At 45.0% G+C, this 21,569-nt stretch overlaps 1 protein-coding gene across 2 annotated transcripts; it reads right to left on the bottom strand.

The window, feature by feature from the left end:
- Positions 1–1,620: 1,620 nt before the first annotated feature.
- On the bottom strand, positions 1,621–21,378 carry LOC117350883 (protein turtle homolog B-like). 2 transcript variants are annotated; one of them, XM_033925578.1, is made up of 6 exons: positions 21,036–21,378; positions 13,476–13,853; positions 11,792–12,166; positions 9,852–10,229; positions 8,115–8,492; positions 1,621–2,624 (listed from the first exon to the last, which is right to left on the bottom strand). In XM_033925578.1, the coding sequence occupies exons 1-6, from the start codon at positions 21,094–21,096 to the stop codon at positions 2,461–2,463; spliced, it is 1,734 nt and encodes a 577-aa protein (XP_033781469.1). In that variant the 5' UTR covers positions 21,097–21,378; the 3' UTR covers positions 1,621–2,460. The 2 variants fall into 2 exon arrangements, with proteins under 2 accessions (XP_033781469.1, XP_033781470.1); XM_033925579.1 differs by lacking the exon at positions 11,792–12,166.
- Positions 21,379–21,569: the final 191 nt, after the last annotated feature.

Genomic DNA, 21,569 nt, shown 5'->3' with positions numbered 1-21,569 from the left:
TATAAGATTCTGTTACCGACATGCACCACCTTACACTTATCCATGTTAAAACCTCATTGCCATGTCGTGGCCCATTTCTCGTGTTGCAGGTCTTCGCAATCCTTCTGGTTTTATTTTCATTTAATTTCATTTGCACTGAAAAAGCCCATGTAAGGCTATTCTTATTTTCTTATGGAACATGTAAATCTTTCTCTGCTGTGAGTACACAGACATGTGTTGGAACCACATCCACAGCCTGCCTCTGTAACCTTGGTTTTATCAGCTAGTAACAGATCTAGTGGATTCCCCTAAGTAGGGGACCTGGTCAGTCTGTGCACTAAGGAGAGGAGGCATTTTTACGCCAGGGCCGCCTCCATTAGGCACCCAATAATACAGGCCCAAGTGTAGGGTTACACGATTTTACTCCCGTAAAATCCAGACCCATAGCCCCGCCTCCAGGCCTGCCCAGTGTTGTCCCGCCCCATTCTGCATATGTCATGCCCAAACCCCGCCCCCTCAACCTGTTCTCATCCTCGGGACCACATCAGAAGGGCATCTGCACATGATAAAAAAAATGATATCACCGTGTTGCATCCGTGCAGGCATAGATGCCCTCCTGATGCCCTCCCGAGGTGGAAGCTTTTCAAGATCCAGACAAAGTGCTGGGTTTTGAAAAGCTGTCCAGGTGCCCAGACACGTCCTCTAAAAAGAGGACATGTACATTACATTACATGTCCGGGAAAGTCCTGACGTCTGGTAACCTTACCCAAGTGTCCTTATTGAATACAGGTGCACATTAGATAAACATTTACGTATAACCTATAGACTGAGCATAAGTGGGGGACTAGGGGACACTCGATGAAGTTACAGGGAAATACTCTTAAAACCAATAGGAGGAATTTTTTTTTTTAACTCACAGAATAATTAAGCTCTGGAACGTGTTGCCAGAGGATGTGGGAAGAGCGAATAGCGTAGCTGGTTTTAAGAAAGGTTTGGACAAGTTCTTGGAGGAAAAGTCCATAGTCTGTTATTGAGAAAGACACGGGGGAAGCCACTGCTTGCCCTGTATCGGTAGCATGGAATATTGCTACACCTTGGGTTTTGGCCAGGTACTAGTGACCTGGATTGGCCACCGTGAGAACGGGCTACTAGGCTTGATGGACCATCGGTCTGACCCAGTAAGGCTATTTTGTTCTTAAGCTAAATATAGCAGGCATGTGGGCAACTTACAGTATTCTATAATCTGTCAGCCTAAATGTCTGCCCCACCTATGGCCATGCATGTGAATACCTCCTTAGAAATATGAGCAATGCCATTTGAGTGCCTATTTGTAGAATATCACTTAGATGCCCAAATGATATTTTCACTTACATGCAAGTATCTGTACCTGTAGGGCACAGAGATGGAACATAAATAAGCAACTCGCTACAGAATTTCTCTTTAAGTAATTAACCTTTTGAGCCTTTCTCCTCCCTCTTTGTCCCTTCCAGTCAATCTCCTTCCACACTCCCTTTGTCCTTACCAGTCATTCTCCCTCCGCTCTTACATCACTGCCAGTCACTCTCTCTCCCTTCTCTCCATTCCTGCCAGTCACTCTCTCACTCCACCTTCCAGCAAGAAAAGGAGCCAACCTCTCCTGTCTCTGTTATGGTTTATGATTTATTTGGAATTTGATATACATCTTTCTTAGCAAGCATGTCAAGGCAGCATACACTACAATAAAACTGAAAAAGAAAAGAAAGTTTTTATACCCTAGGGAAGAGGGAATATGTTAGTAATACTGAAATAGCTTAGAGGTATAAGTAAGTAACGGACAAGCAGCCTACATTTTTCCATGGAGGTAAATCTCTACTAGGACTAGGAGGCATATAATGAAGCTGTTACAAACAGGAGAAAATATTTATTCACTCAATGTGTAATTAAACTCTGGAATTCATACCCAGAGAATGTGGTAAAAGGAGTTAGCTTAGCAGGGTTTAAAAAAAGGGTTAGGCCAAGTATAGAATATTCAAACCATTGTGACATCACTGATTAGTTTGACTGTTAGGCATTAGTGGAACATCACAATCTCAGCTTTGGAATGTTGCTACTCTTTGGGGTTCTGTCAGGTGCTTGTGACCTGGGCTGTTATTTAATAATAATACGTAAGTATGAGAACTAAATAAAGTCCCCATGTAAAACACACTGCATTAGGGTTTTTCATAGTGGTTTGCTGCGGTAAAAGCTCCAATGCTGATAGAAATTCCATGAGCGTCGGAGCTTTTAACACAGCGATCTGTGATAAAAACCCTAATGCAGCTTGAAAAAAGGGGGTCCAAGTATGTAAAATTTCTCATTGAAGTTTGAAGCGGTTGCTGAGAAAACAGCAAGAAAATCTAGGGTGTTACTTATTCTGTATGCGTGTCTACATATGTATACATTTTGGCTGCCTAAAACTAGCGGGCAACATATAGAATTACACCCATAGTGCTCTTGGAATGTTTAGTAGTTGGCGATATTTCCATAGTCTCCCCCGGGATTCACTGTCTCGGTTTTGCCTTCCTCCTCAACGTCAGGATTTGGGTTCCTTTTTCTGTTTTCTTTGTCCACAGTGGGAGCCACTGCTGTCCTTGGTGAAAATGTGACAGGATTATTTATTTGCTTGTCTGTAGAGATTAAAAAAAAAAAAAAAAAAAGGAAACACATTAGATTTTGTTCAGGCGGAGGGGAGGTGGTGGCAGATGCTGATGGAAGAAGGCGGGACTCGTTTCAGGAGGCTGCTGACACCCACTGGTTGCCCTCTCCTTCCCTCAAACCAGCTGGATACTTCTGAACCTCTAGACCACTGGTTGCCCTCTCCTTCCCTCAAACCAGCTGGATACTTCTGAACCTCTAGACCACTGGTTGCCCTCTCCTTCCCTCAAACCAGCTGGATACTTCTGAACCTCTAGACCACTGGTTGCCCTCTCCTTCCCTCAAACCAGCTGGATACTTCTGAACCTCTAGACCACTGGTTGCCCTCTCCTTCCCTCAAACCAGCTGGATACTTCTGAACCTCTAGACCACTGGTTGCCCTCTCCTTCCCTCAAACCAGCTGGATACTTCTGAACCTCTAGACCACTGGTTGCCCTCTCCTTCCCTCAAACCAGCTGGATACTTCTGAACCTCTAGACCACTGGTTGCCCTCTCCTTCCCTCAAACCAGCTGGATACTTCTGAACCTCTAGACCACTGGTTGCCCTCTCCTTCCCTCAAACCAGCTGGATACTTCTGAACCTCTAGACCACTGGTTGCCCTCTCCTTCCCTCAAACCAGCTGGATACTTCTGAACCTCTAGAAGGAATTTCCAATTATCCAAAAGAAACTATATTAAAATTTGAGGGGGGAGGTTAATATTTAGCCCTTGGTGGTAACCAGCTTGTAAGCCACTCATAGCTGTGGGCTGAACCAACCCTGGATACTCAATGCCAGGGCATGTGCACCTCCTTGTATTGACCCAAAAGCTAACAAGGTTGATACTCAGTAGGGTGACTAGAAGTATGAGATGCAGCAATAAAACAGACCATTTCCCCGAAGAAGAGCACAAAATATTTATTTATTGGTTCAATTTTCTATACCATTCTCCCCAGGGAGCTCAGAATGAATTTATTTAGGCACTCAATAATTTTCCCTGGGTGTCCTGGGGGTTCATATTCTATCTAATGTACCTGGGGTAATAGGGGGAATTAAGTGACTTGCCCAGGATCAGAAGGAGCAGCATGGGTTTGAACCCGCAACGCTAGGGTGCGGAGGCTGTAGCTTTAACCACTGCCCCACACAATCCCTTCTGGCTGTGTTGGCTGTGGGTTCAATTTGCTACATTGAAGATATAAATTAAGTGCTGTTAAGTTGAAATTGTGAAGATTTGAAACTAAACCATGGGGCTCATAATAAAAAAAAACACAACAAACCATCCACAAAGTGGCCTAAATGGGTACTTGGACGATCAAAAAGCCTGATCGTCCAAGTACCCATAACCAAAGCTGGTTTTAGACTTATCTAAAACCAGCTTAGGCCTTTCCCCTGCCTCTAGACGCATAGAGCGAAAAGAGGCGTTTTTAGAGGAGGGGAAAGGACGAGAGGTAGGCCGACCTATACTTAGTCGTACAGCAGGTATAACCAAACCTTTTGACAGGTTGCCTAGTCGGCACTTATACGTTGTGACTTAGACCAAGTCAAAACAGGTATAAGTGCCGAAAAAGGGGCCGCTGAGCTGATCGCAGCCGCCACGATCAGCTCAGCGGCCCCGGCAACCTGCCTACACCCCCCCCCCCCCAAGCAACGATTGCGGCAGGAGAGATGGCTCATCTCTCCTGCTGTGATAGCGATCGCCCACCCCCCTGATCCCCTTCAACATCTTCCTAAAACCCTGATAAGAGCCAGAATCCTGTATAAATTTACCAACACTCCTATCTCAGGATGCTACCTGATAAGCCAGAATTCTCTGAAGAAATTGCTTATATGTGCAACCTTTTACTGAAGTTAATGTAAATATACTGAGCTTGCGTAGTGATAATTTTCTTTCTGTGAGCCTGAAGTGATTAACGAGATAAGTTTTTTTCAAGTTTTTATTGGACTTTGATGAATCGCTTATTTAGTTTTACTAAGCGAGATAGAAAAATCAAAAATTAATAAAACATAAGCATATTTTTTTACACACAATTAAAAATTTAAAATAATGGGGTAGACAATTGGACATACAGACCAGCTAATACAAAGAGGGGAGAGGGGAGAGGGGAGAGAAGTACAATGTACCCCCTCTTTTACTAAGGTGCTAATCGAATTAGTGCGTGCTAAACGCTAACGCGTCCATAGACTAACATGCACGCGTTAGCGTTTAGCGCGTGCTAAATTACATAGTAACATAGTAGATGACGACAGATAAAGACCCGAATGGTCCATCCAGTCTGCCCAACCTGATTCGATTAAAATTTTTTAAAATTTTTTCTCCTTAGCTATTTCTGGGCAAGAATCCGAAGCTCTACCCGGTGCTGTGCTTGGGTTCCAACTGCCGAAATCTCTGTCAAAACCTACTCCAGCCCATCTACACCCTCCCAGCCATTGAAGCCCTCCCCAGCCCATCCTCAACCAAATGGCCATATACAGACACAGACCGTGCAAGTCTGCCCAGTACTGGCCTTAGTTCAATCTTTAATATTCTTTTCTGATTCTAGATCCTCTGTGTTCATCCCACGCTTCTTTGAACTCAGTCACCGTTTTCCTCTCCACCACCTATCTCGGGAGCGCATTCCAGGCATCCACCACCCTCTCCGTAAAGTAGAATTTCCTAACATTGCCTTTGAATCTACCACCCCTCAACCTCAAATTATGTCCTCTGGTTTTACCATTTTCCTTTCTCTGGAAAAGATTTTGTTCTACGTTAATACCCTTCAAGTATTTGAACGTCTGAATCATATCTCCCCTGTCTCTCCTTTCCTCTAGGGTATACATATTCAGGGCTTCCAGTCTCTCCTCATACGTCTTCTGGTGCAAGCCTCCTATCATTTTTGTCACCCTCCTCTGGACCACTTTAAGTCTTCTTACGTCCTTCACCAGATACGGCCTCCAAAACTGAACACAATACTCCAAATGGGGCCTTACCAATGACCTGTACAGGGATATCAACACCTTCTTCGTTCTACTGGCTACGCCTCTCTTTATACAGCCCAGCATCCTTCTGGCAGCATCCACTGCCTTATCACACTGTCATCGGTTAGCGTACGTTAGTTAAAGAGGGCCTTAGTATTTTTAAAGTTCAGAGAAGAGACATGTATGGAAAGGACAGGGAATCTAAAAAGAGAATGAAGAGGAAAAAAAAGGGGCAATTAGAAAAGGACTTTTGTATAAGAACCAAACGTATTTTAAGGGTTAAAAACATCTTTAAAAAGGAAGCATTTTTAAATTGCTTTTAAAACGGGTCAAACTGATTTCCTCTCTTACCGTGTTTCCCCGATGATAAGGCAGGGCCATCAAATAAGACAGCCCCCCCTTTTTAGAAAAAATTGTAAAATAAGGCACCCCCCCCGCAAATAAGCCACCCATCGATACCTGCGCTTACCCGAATCGGGTGGTACGGTGGGTGACTCTGTGTGGTCCCTCCGTCTACCGCGGGGGTCGGCAACCCGCGGCTCCAGAGCCACATGCGGCTCTTTTCCACCTTTGCCGTGGCTCCGGTAGTGTGTCACGCAGGCATGCAACTTACAAGTCTGGCGTCGCGGCGGGAAATAGCCATGCTGAGCAGTGAGCTCAGCACGTACACAGATGAAAGCCTTGCTTGCTGATTGGTCCGGCGGCCGTGCCGCCGGACCAATCAGCAAGCAAGGCTTTCATCTGTGTACGTGCTGAGCTCACTGCTCAGCATGGCTATTTCCCACCGCGACGCTGGACTTGTAAGGTGCACGCCTGAAAAAGAAATCATCCTGGCCGGGGTCGGTGTCATGCTCCGGAGATCTACAGCCTTCCTATCTCCCTCTCCCTTCTACCTGCTTCCGGCCACATCCCCTGCTCCGCGGCTCTCTTCAGCAACTCAGCAGCAGCGATCGACACAAGCTTCTGACGTCGGGGCCTACCCTCTGCGAGTCCCGCTTGTTTCAACTTCCTTTTTCCACAAAGGCGGGACTCGTAGAGGGAAGGCCTCGATGTCGGCAGCTTGTCTTGATCACTGCTGCTGACGAGTTGCTGAAGAGAGCCGCGGAGCAGGGGGGTGTTGCCAGGTGCAGGTAGAAGGGAGAGGGCCAGATGCAGGACTCGTGGGTGAGGGAGGAGAAGAGAGAGAGAGGGGAGGGAAACAAAAGGAAATATTTCATACTGGGCTGGGCCGGAGTGGAGGGAGGGTGGAAAGATTCTAGCTACAGGGTGCAGTAACAAAGGAAAAGGGGGAGAAAGCTGAAAATGGAGATAGTGACACAAAGAAGAGAAAGGGTAAGCAGGACCTACTGAATAAGGATAGAGATACAGAGGGGACATGAAAGGGTAAATAAGGCATCCCCCCGAAAATAAGCCCTAGAGCATATTTTGGCCTTCCAAAAAAAATAAGACAGTGTCTTACCATCGGGGAAACACGGTAGATGTTGTGGCATAGCATTCCAGAGCTGTGGCGCCGTCACTGAGAATATATTGTGTCGTTGTGTCCCATACAGCATTTTAAAGCAGAAAGAGACGGCTGAGGGGAGATAGGATTGAAGCCTACAAAATCCTGAGTGGAGTAGAACGGGTACAAGTGGATCGATTTTTTTGCTCTGTCAAAAATGACAAAGACTAGGGGACACTCGATGAAGTTACAGGGAAATACTTTTAAAACCAATAGGAGGAAATTTTTTTTCACTCAGAGAATAGTTAAGCTCTGGATCACGTTGCCAGAGGATGTGGTAAGAGCTGGTTTTAAGAAAGGTTTGGACAAGTTCCTGGAGGAAAAGCCCCTAGTCTGTTATTGAGAAAGACACGGGGGAAGCCACTGCATGGAATATTCCTTCTCCTTGGGGTTTGGCCAGGTACTAGGGACCTGGATTGGCCATCGTGTGCAACCCCCCACATTATAGAGAAAACTTAACTTTTTCCTAAAAAATCGGGAAAAGTTACGTTTACTCTATAATGGAGGGTTCCAACCCCCCCCCCCCAATGGCAGCGCGAAGAGTATAAAGTAAACATGGGGGGTTCCCCACTTACACCCCATGTCGGAGCTCTTTAAAAGTAACTTTTTAGGCAGCCTGCTGGGGTCTTGCGCCGATTTTTCTGCGCTGTAATGTCGGCACGCCGAAATCCCGCATGCGAATGACTATGAACCAAGGAAGCCTGCTGTCCATAATCTATCATTGGGAATGCAGCAAGAAGATCAACTATTTCAATTGCAAAGCACAGGTAAGTTCTGCAAGACCCCCCCCAGGGGACCTACCTACCTCTCAGTAACTGTGACTTTGCTGCCTTTCTACCTCCATGGTAGAAACACGGGCAATGGACTCTCATCCACTTTACAAGGAACATTCGAGCACTGGATTAGGTCAGACGTCTCCCCATTTCTTCCTTTCTCCATCAACCTACTCTCCCCACGGGAATTGTCTCCTAGGAGTGGACGTTAATATTTAGGATAAAATGGGGGTGACATTCTCTCGAATACTTTACCTGTCACTCTGAGCTCTGTCCCATTGACGCTTTGCACCTCTTCAGTCGCTCCATCATTTTTCATCAGCTTTATTCTGCAGTAGTACCTGTTGCTGTCACTCTTTCTCAGGTCATTTATTCTGATAGAGGCTGTTTTATTCCCCCAGGGGAATCCGGACAGGGAGATCCGTCTCCTGTAATTTTGATGGGTGAAACTTGGGATGAACTTGTAGATATAATCTCCCAGGAAGGCGTTAATTCTCCAGGACACTCTCACGTCCCAGACGGGCTCAATCTCCTGGGGGTAGGTGAAGGAACAGGGAAGGATGACCGACTCCCCCACCGCAGCTGACACCAACTCAGGCTGAAACACTTGGTACCCAGGTTTCTGAGCCGAGTCTGGAGAATGAGAAGAGAAAGACAAATGTTAAAAAGCAGAAAACGTTTGTTGGTTACAGAGACTAAACATGAGATATTTCTGTCTGTGGGATGGTGAGGGAATGACCTCTCCAAAGGAACAAAAAAAAAGATGCATGGAATGCCCCCTCTCCCGCTCCAGAATTGGCTAATGCACACAGCACCTCAGATCCAGCAAAGATGGGGAGAGAGGCAGGTATGAACCTCAAGAACAGAGATGCTAGTAGTAAGATTTATAAAGCATTTGAAACGTCATGCCAGGTCTGGCCTCTATCTCCTACCCTCTGAGTCTGAGTCTCTTTCCCCCTTCCCAGTCCCTCCTATTGGTCTGGAAATTTTTCATCTCCTATCCCTCCCCCCAACAGCCCTGCAAACTTATATTTGATTGGTGATATTCAGTTACAGTGGTATAAAGAAAAAAGGCCGACCCCTCAGTCTTCCCTCCGCCACCATAAGGTTACAAAGTTGAAGGTAGTTAAGAGAGGAAAGATGCCAGACTCACGGGATGGACAGGGAAATGGGAGAGAGCAGGGGATCACAGGAGCTGGGAATAAATTCAATTTTGTTATTTATATACTGCCTATTAATTGTCTAAGCAGTTTGCATTCAGGCAGTCAGTCATTTGGCCTAGTCTACTCACAATCTATCTAATGTACCTGGGGCGGTGGAGGATTGAGTAACCTGCTCAAGGTCACAAGGAGCATTGTGGGGCTTGAACTCACAACCTCAAGGTACTGAGATTGTAGCGATAACCACTAGGCCACTCCTTTCTCCTAGAGGGTGGTACAGTAGATAGCTTATACAATTGGTCAACCCTGGGCTTTTTGCCGGGCTTGCTTAGTGGTAGCCATACCTCTTTCAGCGTGAGAGAAAGGGATGATGAAGAAGATCAGAACTCACTGGAGTAGGCAGCTGCTGAAAGAAGAGGTTTAGGGGGCCTGGGGGCAGGGACAGTGGTGGACAAAAGTCTTGGGACATAAGATGGACGGAAGTCCCTTGCCTGTGTGCCTACCATTGGGCATAACGCAGCACGGTTGCAATTTTAATTGAAAAGACAGCCAAGTTCTGCTAGAACCCTAGGGCATCTGCCTGCCTCTCGGACTGAAACTGTGACTTATCTGCCCCCTTTTCCAACTCAGATGGTAGGAACACGAGCAGTGGACTCCCATCCACCTTGCAGGGAACATTGGGCAGGGAAGTTAGAGCACTGCATCAGATAAGCCTTCACCCCATTTCTTTCTTTCCCCATCACCCTGTTCTCAGCACTTGGGAATTGTCTCCCGGGGGTGGGGGTTAATATTAAGGATAAGAATAGGGATGACGTTCTCTCAAATACTTTACCTGTCACTCTGAGCTCTGTCCCATTGACGCTTTGCACCTCTTCAATCGCACCATCATTTTTCATCAGCTGTAATCGACAGTAATATCTGTTGCCGTCATTCTTTCTCAGGTCCCTTATTCTGATGGAGGCTGTTTTATCCCCCCAGGGATACCCAGCCAGGGAGATCCGCCCCTTGTAATTCTGATGGGTGAATTTTTCACTGTAATTGTAGATAAAATCTCCATTGAAGTGGTTAATTCTCCAGGACACATTCAGGTTCCGGATGGACCTAATCTCCTGGGGGTAGGTGAAGTAACAGGGAAGGATGACTGACTCCCCCGCCACAGCTGAGAGCAACTCAGGCTGAAACACTTGGTACCCAGGTTTCCGAGCAGAATCTAGAGAAAGAGACAGAAAGGCAAATATTCTAAATCAGTTAGCTTAGCAGGGTTTAAAAAAGGTGCAATTTCCTAAAAGAAGAGTCAATAAGTCATTATTAAGATTGATTTGAGAAAATCCACAGCATATTTCTAGGATATGTAGCATAAAACCTGTATTACTCTTTTGGGATCTTGCCAGGTACTTGTAACCAGGATTGTCCACTGTTGGGAACAGGATACTGGGCTTGATGGGCCTTCGGTCTGTCTCAGTATGGCAAATTTTATGTTCTTATCACAAAACTATCATTTGTTACAAAAAAAGAACATGAGAGCTTTCTGTTGGGGGACAGTGAAGGAATGAGATCTCCAAAGAAACAGAAGATGCATGGAGGGGCAAGTCTCAATCCATCCTCCTTTTTCTGGAGCTATATGGTAACCTTATGGCCTCACTCTACTTGGGCATGACGTCTCACTAATGAAAATTAATATCTATATTTATAAAATCGGAGGTATGTGTGTATGTATGTGTGTATGTGCCGCGATCACGCAAAAACGGCTTGACCGATTTGAACGAAACTTGGTATGCAGATCCCTCACTACCTGGGATGATATGTTCTGGGGGTCTCGCGGCCCACCTGCACACGTGGGCGGAGCTACAAACAGAAAATCAGATTTCACCCATTCATGTCAATGGAAAAAATGTAAAAAGCTGCCATTCTCACAGTAATTCAAAAACGGCTTGACCGATTTGAACGAAACTTGGTATGCAGATCCCTCACTACCTGGGGTGATATGTTCTGGGGGTCTCGCGGCCCACCTGCACACGTGGGCGGAGCTACAAACAGAAAATCAGATTTCACCCATTCATGTCAATGGAAAAAATGTATAAAGCTGCCATTCTCACAGTAATTCCAACTACCTGGGGTGATATGTTCTGGGGGTCTCGCGGCCCACCTGCACACGTGTGCGGAGCTACAAACAGAAAATCATATTTCACCATTCAAGTCAATGGAAAAAATGTAAAAAGCTGTGGGACCGATTTGAACGAAACTTGGTATGCAGATCCCTCACTTCCTGGGGTGATATGTTCTGGGGGTCTCGCGGCCCACCTGCACACGTGGGCGGAGCTACAAACAGAAAATCAGATTTCACCCATTCAAGTCAATGGAAAAAATGTAAGAAGCTGTGGGACCGATTTGAACGAAACTTGGTATGCAGATCCCTCACTACCTGGGGTGATATGTTCTGGGGGTCTCGCGGCCCACCTGCACACGTGGGAAGGGTGGGTTCACCCAAGAATGTATATGTTCTTGCTCCTGGAGGTGAAACTAAAAATGTTGTTTATAATCAAGTTTTGTGTTAGTTGTATTGTATTCATTTTGTCAAATATTTCACATTATAATTTGATTATTGTACTTTTTTATAAAGCTGTAAAAAAATATTTTCATTCACCACTATAAAGTATCTTTATTTGAATCCATTTACAGTGTTATTGCTATAATTAAATACCCGTGCAACGCCGGGGCATCAGCTATTTAGGAATAATGAGAAAATTGACACTCCTGTATATAAAACTTTACCTGACACTCTGAGCTCCGTCCCTCCGATGCTTTGCCACTGTTCACTTTTTCCTTCATTTGTCGACTCCACTCCACAGAAGTATCTGTTAGTGTCATTCTCCCTCAGCTGTTTGATTGTGATGGAGGCTCTTTTCATCGTCCATAGGGCTCCATGCAGGGAGATTCGTCCCGTATAATCCGGATGGGTGAAGCCCTCTTTGTCTCGGTAGATATAATCTCCATCAGAGCTGTTAATTCTCCAGAACACCTTCAATTCCCAGATGGGGTCGAGCATTCGGTGGTTGGAGAAGAAGCAGGAAAGGAGGACAGACTCCCCTGCCACGGCTGAAACTGACTTGGGCTGAAAGAGCTCATAACTGGAATTCGGAGCAGAGACTGGAACCAGAGAAACGTATGTTACAAACCACTGCTTATTTTTTCACCTTCTCATCACCTATTCATCTCTCCCCCTCCACTCCCACCCCTTTCCCCTTGACACTTCCATTGAAATGCTTTTATGTTTTGCTTATGTTTTCTGATAGGTCATCTTTTTATTTATATTGTCCTGACCTGAGGAAGAAGTTTCTGGCCTTTGAAAGTTAGTGAAAAAGACCCTGATTCTATAAACAGCGCCTAGCTCCAAGGGGTCATTGATCGCGGATGTCAATTACCACCTGGGTGCTGTTTAAAGAATCACACCTAGCAGTGTCTAAGCATTCTTAGATGCTAGTAAGTGTTAAAAGTTTCTGCACACTGTCATTTAGGCCAGGGTTATCTTAGTCCAAATGAGTGTGCCTTAGCTAGGCACCTACCAGCGTCTAACTCAGGGGTAGGGAACTCCAGTCCTTGAGAGCCGTATTCCAGTCGGGTTTTCAGGATTTCCACAATGACTATGCCTTGAAAGCAGTGCATGCACATAGATCTCATGCATATTTTTTGGGGAAATCCTGAAAACACGACTGGATTATGGCTCTCGAGGACCGGAGTTCCCTACCCCTGGAACTGAAATCACACCCAAAATACACACTGAATCGACCCAAATCCAGCCCTAACCATGACTACTTGCCAGTAGGCACCTCGGTGAACACGCTTAGTGACTAATTAATTTTTTTAAATGGATTTTTTTTTTCTTTTAGAACTTTTTTTTTTAACATTTCATAAACAACAGTTAAAAAAATGAACCCCCTCCTTTTATCAAGCCGCAAAAGGGGTTTTTTTTAACCACAGGCCGTGGCGGTAAAAGCTCCAATACTCGTAGGAATTCTATGAGGTCAGAGCTTTTACCGCCTTGGCCTGTGATATTATTTTTTAAAAATTTTATTTCTGCTGTCCTGAGTTATCTGGATAGTTATCCAGATATTAGTATAGAATATTGCTGATCTCCAAATAGTTTCTGGTTCTACCTAATTTTCAGAGACATTATTTGGATAATACAGCTGAAAATCCAGGTAGAGCCCTGGTCAGTGGCACTTACCTGCCCCATCTACTTGGAAAAGCACCGTTGATTGTTGGGCTCCACTATTTGCGGCCTATTTTTGCTGTTTTGTATCTTTTCATTTTCTCCAGTTCAGGCCCTGAACAGTTTCCTCTACCCTCAAGGCCCCTTTTACTTTCTTTGGTTGCTCTGTTTCATTGCTCTCTATTTCAATCCCTGTTTAAAGTGAAAGTGCCTCCAGTAAAGGGTTGGCTGACCTACAATACGTACCTGACACTCTGAGCTCTGTCCCATGGATGCACTGTATCTCTTCAGTCACTTCATCATTCATTGTCAACACCACACGGCAAAAGTACCTGTTACTGTCACTCTCCCTTAGATCTTCTATTCTGAGAGAAGCTGTTTTCTCCCTTGTAGGCAACCCATGTAAGGAGAGCCGTTCTGCGTAGTCTGGATGGACGAAGTCATTCGTGTCTTTGAAGATATAACTTCCATGGAAGTTGTTAATCCTCCAGTACACTCTCACTTTCCAGATGGGTTCAATCTCCTGGGGATAGGAGAAGGAGCAGGGGAGGATAATGGACTCCCCCACCACGGCTGAAACCAGTTCGGGTTGAAACACCTCATACCTGGGATCCTGGGCAGAGACTGAGGTGAAAGGCAAAGAGAGAGCACGACATCCGTCATAAACCACAAGACCTAAGTCTCTCACAGAATCTCAATATTTTTATCTATATTTTGTATTTAGAATTTACGATAGTGCCTTTAGTCTGAAGAGAAATTTGTATTGTTGAACACGCCACCCTCCTTGTAGGACAGTGAGATAGGAAGAGTAACTGTCTCCACCCTTCTGAAATGGGAAACTCTGGCTGATGCACCTGGTACCTGAAATCCAAGGCCAAATCTTGGGAGAGATGCAAGAGGGAACCTCAGTTTTCCCCTTCTAATTATAGCTCTCTGGACAATGGAGGAGCCAGCTTATAACATTTTACTTAGCTAACTTGCAAAGTTTACTAGTTAAACTTTCCGAGCTTGTAAAATTTCTCCTGTTGACCAGAGAGATGTCCAGCTAAATTTACAGGGTGTACAAAATTAGCTGATGAGAAAAGGGATGAGTTTGGAACTATTTCTGGGGCAGATTTTCAATTTAGTGAGTTAGTGTGGAGCTTCAGTTGGAATAGCTAAATTTTGATGCTCTACTCTGGACACAAAAGTAGCTTCTCTAAATCTAGCTGAAGAAATTTTGGTTAGATTTAGGGGAATTAAACCAAGCTGGCTAGCAATGGCAGACAATTTGGGCTACATGTAACTGGGTAAATTGCCCCAGTTATCTTTGCAATTTAGTAGCTTACAAATAATATCTTCTAAGTTCACAAAATAAAAATGAACAATGATAACTGTCAGGAACAGGAAACCCAGAACAACCATCCAAGTTCCTCATATGACCTCTGACATAGACAGTTTCTTCCAAAACAAGGCCCATGTCGGGTCCAATAATAAAGTCTTGTTTGATTGTCCCAGACTTAGATGGTCCTTAGTGATCTTTGTTTCCTATTCATGGGCTATACTTAATGTGACCATTTATTTTTTTCCCTCAAAACGGGACAGAATCCCAGACCCCTCCTCCCCCCTTCCCAAAATCTGTTAAATATAGTGCAAAATATAGACAGCAGATATAAATTCTCATAACTGACATTTTGATCACTAAATTGAAAATAAAATAATTTTTCCTACCTTTGTTGTCTGGTGATTTCATGAGTCTCTGGTTGCACTTCCGTCTGACTGTGCATCTTTTCTTTCTTTCTCTCCCTGCCCCCCCCCTTCTTTCTGTCTTTTTCTCTCCCGGGGCCGCCCCCCCCTTCTGTCTTTCTCTCTCCTGGGGCCGGCCCCCCCTTTCTGTCTTTCATTCTCTCACCTGGCCCAGCCCACCCCCCCCAAGCCACCGCCACCACCTATTTCTCCAAGCCACCACTGCACTAACATCATTTTAGTACAGCGACTGCATAAGCCTTCCCCCCCCCCACGTCAATTCTGACATCGGAGAGGAAGTTCCGGGCCAGCCAGGCAGTGATTGGCTGGCCCAGAACTTCCTCTCCGATGTCAAAATTGACGTGGGTGAGGGCTGGGGGGGAAGGCTTGTGCAATCGCTGCATGAAAATGATGTTTGTGCGGCAGTGGCTTAGAGAAATAGGTGGCAGTGGCCCATTTTTAGCTCACCTGTCCTTCTGAAAACGGGACATTTCAGCATCCCAAAGCTATGCGTAGGGACGACGGGACAGGCGAGCTAATAACAGGAAAGTCCCGTTCAAAACGGGACATATGGTCACCTTAGATATACTATGACCTTCTACACTATCAGTGATAACTGCCAATTATGTGCACTGCATAGATGTGATGGGGTGTATGTCCCATCACGTGAGAGAGTACTTTCTCGAGGGAGGGCTACACCAGAGTCTACCCCTCCACAGAGTTCTCTTAAGGATGGGCAGAAGGTAACCAGGGTTAAACAGGGAATAGTTAGGTCAACCTAGTTCCTAATGGGGTGCTTCTTGTCATAGTGGAAGACTAGGTGGGTGGTGTTAGGAATCAGCTACCCCTATTTCTCCGGGTGTGTTGCCCAATAGTAAAGGCTGGAGGACCTTGCCATTGGACTTGAATAACTAATTTGCATAAGAATTGAATTGCAGGGAAAAGGGGCGATTTATAAAGCCTTAAACTGGATTCCTGATAGGGAGAGGAGCTTTATCTTGGACCCCTCAACCCTTATGGGTCAAAAGGGACCTCACCCTGAACTGAGTGTGTGTGTGTGTGTGTGTGGGGAGGGGGTGATTAATGGACTCCCAGCAGAACGGAGCATAATTTGAGTTCTTGGAAACAAGAGCTTCAGGGCGACTCTCGAGGGAGGAATGCTGGCCTAGTGCCTAAAGCTCTGTAAGCCCGCAACCGTTCCTGAGCATCTGAGCTCCGACTAGCTAGGACACTTGGCCTACACCTTTGGTAGGCGGTAAATGGACAATCGGCCTACAGCCTCGGGTGGGCGATGAAAGACACTTAGCCTATACCCTTGGGTAGGTGGGGCCAAGGGCATGACAATATTTTTTTTTAAAAAATAGAGAAGGTTTTGCGGAGCTTGATAATAATTTTTCCCAATGACCTATAATCCATGCAAGATAGGAGGTGGTGCTTCCTTCAACTGCCTCTGGAAATGCTTAATTCAAGTACCATCTTTGCTTATCAGTATCTAGATAAACAGAGAAGTATATTTAAAGGTTTTTCGTATTCTTGGATTCTGACCAGACTTAAGGTTTTGAGGCACATACTTCAGAACAGGCAGAGGAAACCCAGTCCCTCCCTTTGGAGTCAGACTAAAAACATTTGGTTTTGGCCTCAAATGTGACCCCCTTCCTATTGTTCGTTTCACAGTCCGTTAAATGATTGACTGGAATATAATGTCCTTTTCATTTTTTGCCCCTTGGTTTCTATCAAAATGAAAAAAGATCTCATGCTTCTAGAATGAAGAAGTTAGGTGTGGAAATAGTTTTTTGGCAGAGGACTGGAAACCTCAGGAATCTTGCAATCATTCAGGATATTAAGAAAGCACAGCAGATGGAGCTATGAAACACAGTCCTTATGGTTGCTTACATATTTCTTTGCTGTTGAAATTATATAAATACAGAAATTGAAAAACATAATCAGATACCCAGAGGAGACTGTGAGGAAGACTGTACAGATAAGGGGTTGGTCTAAAAATCAGTTCCCACGGCAGAATTCTGTTCTGTGGTCCAGCTGAGATTGGAATATTGCAAAGGCAGAGCTGGAACCCTCTGAAAGCATGGGGAATGAAGTTCAATAGTGATATCTAGTGGTCAGACCTAGATAATTTTTCAGAGAGATGCAATATAGCCTAAAGAAGAAGTCCAATGCAGCAAAAGCTGGACTGAGAATATATAAAAGAGATATCTATGTGTGTGTGCTTTGCTCATGCATGCATTGGGGGGGAGGGTATTCCCAAGGGAGTTGTGAATGAAGACTCGGAGCACCTGAGCCCAGCAGAAGCTGGTTCTGATAAAGAGGAAGGAACTCCTCTCGTATGAGGAAAGACTAAAAAAGTTAGGGCTCTGCAGCTTGGAAAAGAGACGGCTGAGGGGAGATATGATTGAAGTCTACAAAACCCTGAGTGGGTTAGATCGAAAATGACGAAGACTAGGGGGACACTCGATGAAGTTACAGGGAAATACTTTTCAAACCAATAGGAGGAAACTATTTTTCACTCAGAGAATAGTTAAGCTCTGGAACACGTTGCCAGAGAGCGGATAACGTAGCTGGTTTTAAGAAAGCTTTGGACAAGTTCCTAGAGGAAAAGTCCATAGTCTGTTATTAAGAAAGACATGGGGGAAGCCACTGCTTGCCCTGGAATGCCATGGAATGTTACTACTCTTTGGGTTTTGGCCATAATAATAACAACTTTATTCTTCTACACTGCCATTATCAGATGACTTTTAGGCGGTTCACACCAAAGAGAGCTGGACAATCAGCAAATTATTAAAATACAACATTTTACACAAGAGTGGACATAATAGCAGTATTAGATTTAGTGAAACTTCTGTTTAGGAGATTAATCTATTAAACAATGCAGTTTTTATTTCTTTCCTAAAGACGTCTGTATTTACAAAAGAGGACACATCCAACATACCGGAACCTGAGCAAATCTTCAAAGAAGACCAAACAAATAAATTAACATCCATGGAAGTAAGCCTTGAAGACGTACGCAGGCAGTTAGAAAAATTAAAAACCGACAAATCGCCGGGCCCGGACGGAATCCACCCTAGGGTACTGAAAGAACTAAAGGAGGAAATAGCGGAACTACTACAGCAAGTTTGCAATCTATCCCTGAAAACAGGAGTGATCCTGGAGGATTGGAAGATAGTCAATGTTACGCCCATCTTTAAAAAGGGATCAAGAGGTGACCTGGGAAATTACAGACTGGTGAGTCGGACCTCGGTTCTGGGGAAAATGGCGGAAGCGCTGATAAAAGACAGCATCGATGAGCATTTTGAAAGAAATAAACTTCTAATCACAAGCCAACGTGGCTTCTGCAAGGGGAGATCGTGCCTGACGAACTTACTGCACTTCTTCGAAGGAATTAACAAACGGATGGACAAAGGGGACCCCATAGATATCGTCTATTTAGATTTCCAAAAAGCCTTTGACAAGGTACCCCATGAACGCCTACTTCGGAAACTGAAGAACTATGGGGTGGAAGGAGACGTACATAGATGGATCGGGAATTGGTTGGCGGGTAGGAAGCAGAGGGTAGGAGTGAAGGGCCACTACTCAAACTGGAGGAAGGTAATGAGTGGTGTCCCGCAGGGGTCGGTGCTCGGACCGCTGATATTCAATATATTTATAAATGACATAGAAACAGGGACAAAGTGCGAAATAATAAAATTTGCAGACGACACCAAACTTTTGGAGGTGCTCGGACTAAAGAGGACTGCGAAGAATTACAAAGGGACCTGAACAAGCTAGGGGAGTGGGCGATGAGATGGCAGATGAAGTTCAATGTAGAGAAATGTAAAGTATTGCATGTAGGAAGCAAAAACCCGAGGTACAGTTATACGATGGGAGGGATGTTATTGAGTGAGAGTACCCAGGAAAGGGACTTGGGGGTAATAGTGGATAAAGCAATGAAGCTGTCGGTACAGTGCGCAGCGGCCGCTAAGAGAGCAAATAGAATGCTAGGTATAATCAAGAAGGGCATTACAACCAGAACAAAAGAAGTTATCCTTCCATTGTATCGGGCAATGGTGCGTCCGCATCTGGAGTACTGCATCCAGTATTGGTTGCCGTACCTTAAGAAGGATATGATGATACTCGAGAGGGTTCAGAAGAGAGCGACACGTTTGATAAAGGGTATGGAAAACCTTTCATACACTGAGAGACTGGAGAAACTGGGGCTCTTTTTCCTGGAGAAGAAGAGAATTAGAGGGGATATGATAGAGACTTACAAGATCATGAAGGGCATTGAGAAAGTAGGGAGGGACAGGTTCTTCAAACTTTCGAAAACTAGAAGAACGAGAGGGCATTCGGAAAAGTTGAAAGGGGACAGATTCAAAACAAATGCTAGGAAGTTTTTCTTCACCCAATGGGTGGTGGACACCTGGAATGCGCTTCCAGAGGGCGTGATAGGACAGAGTGCAGTATTAGGGTTCAAGAAGGAATTGGACAATTTTCTGAAGGAAAAGGGGATAAAGGGGTACAGATAGAGGACTACTACACAGGTCCTGGACTTGTTGGGCCGCCGCGCGAGCGGACTGCTGGGCACGATGGACCTCTGATCTGACCCAGCAGAGGCACTTCTTATGTTCTTAGGTCAGTCTCAAACTCAAACCCTTTGCAGGGCCACATTTTGGATTTGTAGGTACTTGGAGGGCCGCAGAAAAAATCATTAATGTCTTATTAAAGAAATGACAACTTTGCATGAGGTAAAACTTGTTATAGTTTATAAATCTTTCCTTAATTGCTTCTGATAATTTCAGCTATACACAACTGAAAGCAGTGCAACATGCAGAAAGTGAAGGTTACATAGTTTTTCACTTTCTGCATGTTGCACTGCTTTCAGCTGTGTATAGCTGAAATTATCAGAAGCAATTAAGGAAAGATTTATAAACTTTACGAGTTTTACCTCATGCAAAATTGTGATTTAGTTTCTAAAGTATTGACTGCAAGAGACAAGATTTTGGTGTAGTCCTCTAGTCTAGGCCAGTGTTTCCCAACCCTGTCCTGGAGGACCACCATCCATTCGGGTTTTTGGGATAACCCTAATGAATATGCATGGAGAGATTTGCATATAATGGAGGTGACAGGCATGCAAATCTGCTCCATGCATATTCATTAGAGCTATCCTGAAAAACTGACAGGCTGGTGGTCCTCTAGGACAGGGTTGGGAACCACTGCTCTAGGCTTTTTTTGTAGAGGGGAGAATCAATATCCGACTTGTGCCTGGAAAACTTGTGTCTTAAGTGTCAGGTGGTCCACCTTCAGCTCTCACCTCCTCCAGCACCGGACACAACCGCCATCTTACATCAAGCAGTCACTGCCAGGAGCGGTGCCTCCAATGGCTACCCTACGTTCTGGAACATTGCCCGCCTCACTGCTGTAACCTGACGCAAGCGCTTTCCTGCGTCTGTACGCGATTGTCCTCTCCACTCCACCTCAGAATCGCGTACAGATGCAGGAAAGAGCTTGCATGAGTTTTCAGCAGTGAGGTGTGCAACATTTCAGAACAATGGTAACATACCGAGGGCCTCAAAATAGTACCTGGCGGGCCGCATGTGGTCCCCCGGGCCGCGAGTTTGAGACCACCGGTCTAGCTCTGTTATGTAGTTGCCTAACCAAAATTGCTGTTTACTTGCTTGGTACATAAGAGTCCTATCCAAAAAGGTACTAGGGACCTGGATTGGCCACCATGAGAATGGGCTACTGGGCTTAATGGCCCATTGGTAAGGCTATTCTTATGTTCTTATATTCTGGAAGTCCAAAAAAGATGGCAAAAACTAACATACCATAAAAAGAAGTTAAATATAAAATAAATCAAGACAGAAAAGAAAAAGGAATGGGGAATAAGACCAAAAGAATGTCCCTTCCATACAGCATCAGAGTAATTGCCTGGACTAAGAGCAGCGACAGTTTTTGGAGATTTTAACAGAGAGGGATGGAATGAGGGTAGCCACTTGCAAAACCAGACACGACCTCATATCCCCAGGTGGAAGGAAGCGGGCGGGCGTCATTTCCCCAGGTGAAAGAAGGTGGGTGGGCAACTCTGCTTACCTATTGCGACCAAGATTAATGCCAGCAGGGGCATAGCACTCTCTGGGACTTTCCAGTACATTTTCTTCTCCGTTCTGAGCCGCGTCTCTGTCCTCCCTGGATGTTCTCCTGCTGGTCCTTCCTGGAGCGTCGTTCAACTGTTCCTTCCCTCTAAACTGAACTCACACGAGCCAGAAATGTGAGGGATGTGGGACTCCTGTTTCCAGAGCCCTCCTGGGGGTAGAAATGATTCAGCGACAGAGAGAAGCAGCAGAGAAAGTTTTGGCCATAGGGTGCAATCATTTCCTTCTGCAACCGCTCTCTTCCTCAGGATGGGTGATGCTACAATTTCACTTTCCTGGCTCTAAATCATTGGAGGAAAAGACAGTAAACTGAAAACTAACAAGAATCTAAGAAAAGCCATGTCCAAGGTCCACCAGATCACAAGAGGGCAGATTCTAAAAAGCAGTTCATTTCCAGTGATACGCAGTGGCTTTTCTAAGTCTACCTGCCTAATAATTTTATTTATTTATCAAGTTTCAAGTTTATTCATAT

This window comes from Geotrypetes seraphini, chromosome 16 (genome assembly GCF_902459505.1).
Source record: "Geotrypetes seraphini chromosome 16, aGeoSer1.1, whole genome shotgun sequence".
Classification (NCBI taxonomy): domain Eukaryota; kingdom Metazoa; phylum Chordata; class Amphibia; order Gymnophiona; family Dermophiidae; genus Geotrypetes; species Geotrypetes seraphini.
The sequence above is the reverse complement of the archived record's forward strand: the minus strand, read 5'-3'. Positions and strand labels throughout refer to the sequence as shown.